General features: G+C 44.9%; 1 protein-coding gene across 1 annotated transcript in view; it reads right to left on the bottom strand.

Annotated features, from left to right (window-relative positions):
- Positions 1-9,617, bottom strand: part of LOC110493302 (dedicator of cytokinesis protein 3) — a 348,112-nt gene that overhangs the window by 182,531 nt on the left and 155,964 nt on the right. The window contains exon 5 of the mRNA XM_090206492.1: positions 6,096-6,192. Coding sequence (XP_090062618.1) covers positions 6,096-6,192 — 97 coding nt within the window. The remainder of the gene's footprint in view (positions 1-6,095; positions 6,193-9,617) is intronic.

The following is a 9,617-nucleotide window of genomic DNA, read 5'->3' as shown; positions in this document are numbered from 1 at the left end:
AATGACATTGGAGGCGGCTTATGGTAGAGAAATGAACATTAAATTCTCTGGCAACAGCTTTAGTGGACCTTCCTATAGTCAGCATGCCAAAGATCCCTTAGAACTTGAGACATCTGTGGCATTGTGTTGTTTGACAAAACTGCACAGTGTGGCCTTTTATTGTACCGAGTACAAGGTGCACCTGTGTAATGATCATTTATTGATGTGACACACCTGTCAGTTGGATGTATACAAATGTGTGCACAACATTTGAGAGAAATATGCTTTTTTGTGTGTAGGGACATTTTTTGAGATATTTTATTTTAGAAACATGGGGACCAGCACTTTACATGCTGCGTTTATATTTTTGTTCAGTGTATATTATATATATATATAAAGACTCAAGAACACACACACACACGTGCATACCTGCACGCACAACACACACACACACACACACACACACACACACACGTGCATACCTGCACGCACAATACACACACACACACACACACACACACACACACACACACACACACACACACACACACACACACACACACGTGCATACCTGCACGCACAATACACACACACACACACACACACACACACACACACACACACACACACACACACGTGCATACCTGCACGCACAATACACACACACACACACACACACACAATCCCCTTCAGCATCCCTGGCAGGGGATCCCTGACAGTATCCCTGACAGTCCTAACAGGCTGTCTGATTGGTCTGTTTAGCACATTGACACCTCACCTATTCCTTTCCTCTTCCTTCCCTCTCCTCCTCATCACTCCTTCCTTCTCTCCCCCCACCTTCCTCTCCTTCCAAGTCCTCCTCATCACTCCTTCCTTCTCTCCCCCCACCTCCTTCTCTCCCCCACCTCCCTCTCTCCTTCCAAGTCCTCCTCATCACTCCTTCCTTCTCTCCCCCACCTCCCTCTCTCCTTCCCTCTCCCCCTCATCACTCCTTCCTTCTCTCACCGCACCTCCTTCCCTCCCCCACCTCCCTCTCTCCTTCCAAGTCCTCCTCATCACTCCTTCCATCACCCCCCCCCCCCCCCCCCCCCCGCTGTTCACAAGCCTCTTAACCACCCATTGACCCCCCCTTCACCCTTCTCCTCCCCCGTCTACCTCCCACTCTCCTGTGGACAAGGTGCTGAGGTGAGAGCAGATTGAGGTGGTCACGTCAGTCTGATTCAGTAGAGGGGTTTACACAGGTACAAAATACAACAGGACAGAGGGGGGCCCAAACCCCGAGGGCTTTTTCTTTCACACTGAACACTACTGTCTCCAGCATACATGTCCTCATACAACTATATATACAGTACAGTACAGTACAGTAAAATAACAAGGTAAATGCAAGGTAAATGGTCAAATTATGTTGTTCTGCTCCTGAACAAGAGAGTTAACCCACTGTTCCCCCGGTAGGCCGTCATTGTAAATAAGAATTTGTTCTTAAATGTCTTTCCTAATGTGATATACAGTAAGCTACAGAGCATCCTACTCACACATGTAAATACACCCAATGTATCTTTACCACAATCACGATCCAGATGTAGACATGATGTCACTTTCATTCCTAATGTTAATTAAACAATCATGTACTGTCCTGTACTGTATATATAGTTGTATAAGGACATCCCTCTGCACAAACAGCATACTGCATGCATGCTCTCCTCCCCAACACACTGGCATGCCCTCCTCCCCAACACACTGGCATGCCCTCCTCCCCAACACACTGGCATACCCTCCTCCCCAACACACTGGCATACCCTCCTCCCCAACACACTGGCATACCCTCCTCCCCAACACACTGGGATGCCCTCCTCCCCAACACACTGGCATGCCCTCCTCCCCAACACACTGGCATGCCCTCCTCCCCAACACACTGGCATGCCCTCCTCCCCAACACACTGGCATGCACTCCCCAACACACTGGCATGCCCTTCTCGCCAAAATACAGTATGTTATCTCTCTGCACAAACAGCATACTGAATTACAGTACGTTATCTCTCTGCACAAACAGCATACTGAATTACAGTACACTGTGAATGGCAGATGCTAGTAGAATATGATGCGGAAGTAGACAGAGGACACTCTGATGACACACAGAGACAGCCAAGAGGAAGGGACAAAGGTTTTCACACCTGTATGCTGTGTGTGTGTGTGTGTGTGTGTGTGTGTGTGTCTGTGTGTGTGTGTGTGTGTGTGTGTGCGTGCGTGAGTGTGCGTGAGTGTGTGTGTGTGTGTGTGTGTGTGCGTGCGTGCGTGAGCGTGTGAGTGCGTGTGTGAGTGTGCGTGTGTGTAGAGAGAGAGAGAGAGAGAGACAGGAGAGTGGATCAAGGTGCATCAAAAACATTTGTAGAGAGCACCAGGTGCCAGTCTCAGTTTAGGGCTAACACATCAACAGATGACTGAGGAAGACTAGATGGTTCTGCTGTCAGGAATGATTCTGGTGACAAGAGGAACATTGTAGGGTTCTGAATCTGCTGCTGTGCTCAGCTGACCCAACGATACAGAGGTCATCTATGGACGGTTTCAGATATCAGTTCCTCTTCATTTTGGGGCAGGCACGCACACACACACACACACACACACACACACACACACACACACACACACACACGCACGCACACGCACACACACACAGACACACACACACACACACACACACACACACACACACACAAAGAGGAAAGGATTGTTTAAACCCTTGGGTTAAAATAGTCATCTCAGATTCAGATACTCTTCCTCTCTCATAGCCCCTTGAATTGAATTGAGGGACAGAGACAGAGACAGAGACAGAGACAGAGAGCCAAATGCAGTGCTATCTGGCCCTAAATCGACAGTACACTGTGGCTAAATATATGACCATGGTTACTGATCAAAACCTTAGAAAAACCTTGACAAAGTACAGGCTTAGTGAGCACAGCCTTGCCATTGAAAAGGGCAGACACAGGAAAACCTGGCTCCCTGTAGAGGAAAGGCTGTACAACCACTGCACCACAGCAGAACCTGGCTCCCTGTAGAGGAAAGGCTGTGCAACCACTGCACCACAGCAGAACCTGGCTCCCTGTAGAGGAAAGGCTGTACAACCACTGTACAACAGCAGAACCTGGCTCCCTGTAGAGGAAAGGCTGTGCAACCACTGCACCACAGCAGAACCTGGCTCCCTGTAGAGGAAAGGCTGTGCAACCACTGCACAACAGCAGAACCTGGCTCCCTGTAGAGGAAAGGCTGTGCAACCACTGCACCACAGCAGAACCTGAGACGGAGCTGCATTTCCTGACAAAATGTCAAAAATATAAAACAATTAGAGAGTTTCATTTTCCCAAATTTGAAACCCTTATTCAAGGTCATCAAACCTAGTTTGTTAGCTTTAGTTACCTGCAGATTCATACTAGAGCTATGACAATGTTTGTATTGGCAGTAGTATGAGTCGGGATTATGTCGGTTCGTTGTTTAGCTAGATAACTAAATGTCTAAACAAAAGAGTCCTCTTCGCGAGATGATGACATGACCCATCAAGTCAGCCAGGTGTATCTGGGGGTGATTACGGCCATCTATAATAGTGACCCATCCAGCCAGGTGTATCTGGGGGTGATTACGGCCATCTATAATAGTGACCCATCCAGCCAGGTGTATCTGGGGGGGATTACGGCCATCTATAATAGTGACCCATCCAGCCAGGTGTATCTGGGGGGATTACGGCCATCTATAATAGTGACCCATCCAGCCAGGTGTATCTGGGGGGGATTACGGCCATCTATAATAGTGACCCATCCAGCCAGGTGCATCTGGGGGGATTACGGCCATCTATAATAGTGACCCATCCAGCCAGGTGTATCTGGGGGGATTACGGCCATCTATAATAGTGACCCATCCAGCCAGGTGTATCTGGGGGGGATTACGGCCATCTATAATAGTGACCCATCCAGCCAGGTGTATCTGGGGGGATTACGGCCATCTATAATAGTGACCCATCCAGCCAGGTGTATCTGGGGGGGATTACGGCCATCTATAATAGTGACACATCCAGCAAGGTGTATCTGGGGGGGATTACGGCCATCTATAATAGTGACCCATCCAGCCAGGTGTATCTGGGGGGGATTACGGCCATCTATAATAGTGACCCATCCAGCCAGGTGTATCTGGGGGTGATTACGGCCATCTATAATAGTGACCCATCCAGCCAGGTGTATCTGGGGGTGATTACGGCCATCTATAATAGTGACCCATCCAGCCAGGTGTATCTGGGGGGGATTACGGCCATCTATAATAGTGACCCATCCAGCCAGGTGTATCTGGGGGGGATTACGGCCATCTATAATAGTGACCCATCCAGCCAGGTGTATCTGGGGGTGATTACGGCCATCTATAATAGTGACCCATCCAGCCAGGTGTATCTGGGGGGGATTACGGCCATCTATAATAGTGACCCATCCAGCTAGATGTGGCTGGGGGGTTGTTATAGCATGTCTTTCACATGACCCATCAATTTAAACAAGTGTGTCTGGGTTAGAATCATCTCATATTTATTAAATAATTATACAATATTTTAATATGGAAATGTTTTGTTTTTGATATGGCTACTATACAAGTAACACTTTCAGTGTACCATTTACATCTTCTGTATCCTGTGACAAATAAACATAGAATGTATTTTATACTGCCTGTTCACCCCGCTATCATCCAGAAGGCGAGGTCAGTACAGGTGCATCAAAGCTGGGACCGAGAGACTGAAAAACAGCTTCTATCTCAAGGCCATCAGACTGTTAAACAGCCACCACTAACATTGAGTGGCTGCTGCCAACACACTGACACTGACTCAACTCCAGCCACTTTAATAATGGGAATTGATGGGAAATGATGTAAATATATCACTAGCCACTTTAAACAATGCTACCTTATATAATGTTACTTACCCTACATTATTCATCTCATATGCACTACTTCTACACAATGTAAAATAAAACCCAATTGCAAATGTTGCTACATAAGACCGAATTAGACATTCTCCCATCGTTGGAGAAAAAGACCAGCCGATGATGACACTATGGAAAACAAATTAACAGCAATAGCGTTAGGGGAGAGTGGGGTATGTTGAGCCAAACGGGGTAAGTCGAGTCACTCTTGTTTCTAGGAAACCAAACAAAAAATGTATAATTTAAACAAATATTTAGGAAGAGGTCATCATTTCATGGAGTCTGTGAAGGAAGAAACCACATGGAAAAGGTGGTAAGCAAGTTAGATCCCCCAAAACCTTGTTTTCCACTCGTCAAAACGGTGACCCTGTTTATAGAACTGACCCTGGATATAGAACTGACCCTGGATATAGAACTGACCCTGGATATAGAACTGACCCTGTTTATAGAACTGACCCTGGATATAGAACTGAACCTGGATATAGAACTGACCCTGGATATAGAACTGACCCTGGATATAGAACTGACCCTGTTTATAGAACTGACCCTGGATATAGAACTGAACCTGGATATAGAACTGACCCTGTTTATAGAACTGACCCTGTTTATAGAACTGAACCTGGATATAGAACTGACCCTGGATATAGAACTGACCCTGTTTATAGAACTGACCCTGTTTATAGAACTGAACCTGGATATAGAACTGACCCTGGATATAGAACTGCCCCTGTTTATAGAACTGACCCTGTTTATAGAACTGAACCTGGATATAGAACTGACCCTGGATGTAGAACTGACCCTGGATATAGAACTGACCCTGTTTATAGAACTGACCCTGTTTATAGAACTGAACCTGGATATAGAACTGACCCTGGATATAGAACTGACCCTGTTTATAGAACTGACCCTGGATATAGAACTGACCCTGGATATAGAACTGACCCTGGATATAGAACTGACCCTATTCATTGTGGGTTTTCGTGTGTTAAAAAAAAATATATAAACTATTTTGATAGTGAATCCTGCACGGTTGAGAAGGGCTTGTTCACAACAAAACTACAACTTGAACATCCGGAGCGACACGTCACACACTTTACTTGGTTATCTCAAGTTGACACAACATTTTTTTGTGCGTAAAAGCGGCACTCAGATCACAGATGTACGCACCACGTAGAGTTGCTTCCACGACAGGGCCCATTCCTGCAGAGTGGACGTCACCTCCGTCACAATGGGGTCTTCCTGTGACACCGCTGTCTCATACTGCCTGTAGAATACAAAACAATAACTTAAGTAAAGCTCTGTGAAACTAGTTGGTGAGGTTGCTTGTGTCTGTCTGTGTCTTGTGTATCTAGACACAGGAACCCCGCACACACACACACAACCACATAGACATACGCTCGCACGCACGCACACACACACACCAAGATGATTCACCACACAGCATCAAAATGGGGAGTGTGTGTGTGTGTGTGTGCACATGTTTAGATACCTGACATGCTGTCAACGTGTTTCTAGCTACACCCAACAGACTATTATTATCTAAGACTTCCTCCTAAATCATTCAGAAGTCAGACGTTTTAAAATCGCTTTGTCAAAAACTCAAACAAACTGCCATTTTACAGCTCTCACAACACTAACATCCCACAGCCTAACCCCCTCCCATCTCCTCTCTCTCTCTCTCTCTGTCCCCCAGCATAACCACCCTACCATCTCCTCTCTCTCTCTCACTCTCTCTCTCTCTCTCTCTCTCTCTGTCCCCCAGCGTAACCACACTACCATCTCCTCTCTCTTTGTCAGGGGTGCGTACTGGTGGCAGAGAAGTCAGATGCAAAAACTGTTTCCAACGGCTCAGTTTAATAATAAAAACCACCGGAAAACAGAACAATCAATAAATGGGTTCAAAACCCGACGAACACCAGACATGCACACAAGCATGTGCACAAGCACTTACAAATAAACAATACCGGACAAGGACATGGGGGGAGCAGAGGGTTAAATACACAACATGTAATTGATGGGATTGAAACCAGGTGTGTGGAAAGACAAGACAAAACAAATGGAAAATGAAAGGTGGATCGACGATGGCTAGAAGACCGGTGACGTCGACCGCCGAACGTCGCCAGAACAAGGAGAGGGACAAGGAGAGGGACCGACTTCAGAGGAAGAGTTTGGAGTGTGACTGTTTGAGGTTGTGGACAGGTGTCTTTTGTACTGATAACAAGTTCAAACAGGTGCCATTAATACAGGTAACGAGTGGAGGACAGAGGAGCCTCTTAAAGAAGAAGTTACAGGTCTGTGAGAGACAGAAATATTGCTTGTTTTTAGGTGACCAAATACTTATTTTCCATCATAATTTGCAAATAAATTCATTAAAAATCCTACAATGTGATTTACTGGATTTTTTTTCTCATTTTGTCTGTCATAGTTGAAGTGTACCTATGATGAAAATTACAGGCCTCTCTCATCTTTTTAACTGGGAGAACTTGCACAATTGGTGGCTGACTTAAAAAGTTTTTGCCCCACTGTATACTGTGTTGTAATGATATGCAAATGGTTAAAGTACAAAAGGGAAAATAATAAGCATAAATATGGGTTGTATTTACATTGGTGTGTGTTCTTCACTGGTTGCCCTTTTCTTGTGGCAACAGGTCACAAATCTTTCTGCTGTGATGGCACACTGGTTTTTCACCAAGTAGATATGGGAGTTTATCAAAATCGGGTTTGTTTTCAAATTCTTTGAGGATCTGTGTAATCTGAGGGAAATATGTGTCTCTAATATGGTCATACATTGGGCAGGAGGTCAGGAAGTGCAGCTCAGTTTTCAACTCATTTTGTGGGCATGAGTACACATATCCTGTCTTCTCTTGAGAGCCAGGTCTGCCTAAGGCGGACTTTCTCAATAGCAAGGCAATGCTCACTGAGGTTATACATAGTCAAAGCTTTCCTTAAGTGTGGGTCAGTCACAGTGGTCAGGTATTCTGCCGCTGTCTACTCTCTGTTTAGGGCCAAATAGCATTCTAGTTTGCTCAATTTTTTTATTAATTCTATCCAATGTGTCAAGTAATTATCTTTTTTTGTTTTCTCATGATTTGGTTGGGTCTAATTGTGTTCCTGTCCTGGGGCTCTGTGGGGTGTGTTTGTGTTTGAGAACAGAGTCCCAGGACCAGCTTGCTCTTCTCCAGGTTCATCTCTCTGTAGGTGATGGCTTTGTTATGGAAGGTTTGGGAATTGCTTCCTTTTAGGTGGTTGTAGAATTTAATGTCTCTTTTCTGGAATTTGATAATTAGCGGGTATCGGCCTAAGTCTGCTCTGCATGCATTATTTGGAGCTCTACGTTGTACACAGAGGATATGTTTGCAGAATTCTGCATGCAGTCTCAATATGGTGTTTGTCCCAGTTCGTGAATTTTTGGTTGGTGAGCGGACCCCAGACCTCACAACCATAAAGGACAATGGGTTCTATAACTGATTCAAGTATTTTTAGCCAGATCCTAATTGGTATGTTGCATTTTATGTTCCTTTTGATGGCATAGAATTCCCTTCTTGCCTTGTCTCTCAGATCGTTCACAGCTTTGTGGAAGTTACCTCTGGTGCTGATGTTTAGGCCAAGGTATGTATAGTTTTTTGTGTGCTCTAGGGCAACGGTGTCTAGATGGAATTTGTATTTGTGGTCCTGGCGACTGGACATTTATTGGAACACCATTATTTTGGTCTTACTGAGATTTACTGTCAGTGCCCAGGTCTGACAGAATCTGTGCAGAATATCTAGGTGCTGCTGTAGGCCCCCCTTGGTTGGGGACAGAAGCACCAGACAATCAGCATACAGTAGACATTTGACTTCAGATTCTAGTAGGGTGAGGCCGGGTGCTGCAGACTGTTCTAGTGCCCTCGCCAATTAGTTTAAATATATGTTGAAGAGGGTGGGGCTTAAGCTGCATCCCTGTCTCACCCCACGGCCCTGTGGGAAAAAAATGTGTGTTTTTTGCCTATTTTAACCCCACACCTGTTGTTTGTGTACATGGATTTTATAATGTTGTATGTTTTTCCCCCAACACCACTTTCCATCAATTTGTATAGCAGAACCTCATCACAAATTGAGTCAAAGGCTTTTTTGAAATTAACAAAGCATGAGAAGACTTTGCCGTTGTTTTGGTTTGTTTGGTTGTCAATTAGGGTGTGCAGGGTGAATATGTGGTCTGTCGTACAATAATTTGATAAAAAGCCAATTTGACATTTGCTCAGTACATTGTTTTCACTGAGGAAATGTACAAGTCTGCTGTTAATGATAATGCAGAGGATTTTCCCAAGGTTGCTGTTTGCGCATATTCCACGGTAGTTATTGGGGTCAAATTTGTCTCCACCTTTGTGGATGGTGGTGATTAGTCCTTGGTTCCAAATATTGGGGAAGATGCCAGAGCTAAGAATGATGTTAAAGAGTTTTAGTATAGCCAATTGGAATTTGTTGTCTGTATATTTGATCATTTCATTGAGGATACCATCAACACCACAGGCCTTTTTGGGTTGGAGAGTTTGTATTTTGTCCTGTAGTTCATTCAATGTAATTGGAGAATCCAGTGGGTTCTGGTAGTCTTTAATAGTTTATTCTACGATTTGTATTTGATCATGTATATGTTTTTGCTGTTTGTTCTTTGTTATAGAGCCAAAAAGATTGGAGAAGTGGTTTACCCAT

Source organism: Oncorhynchus mykiss, chromosome 17 (genome assembly GCF_057628025.1).
Source record: "Oncorhynchus mykiss isolate SJ-2025 chromosome 17, ASM5762802v1, whole genome shotgun sequence".
NCBI lineage: Eukaryota > Metazoa > Chordata > Actinopteri > Salmoniformes > Salmonidae > Oncorhynchus > Oncorhynchus mykiss.
This window is presented reverse-complemented; position numbering and strand designations above follow the sequence as displayed.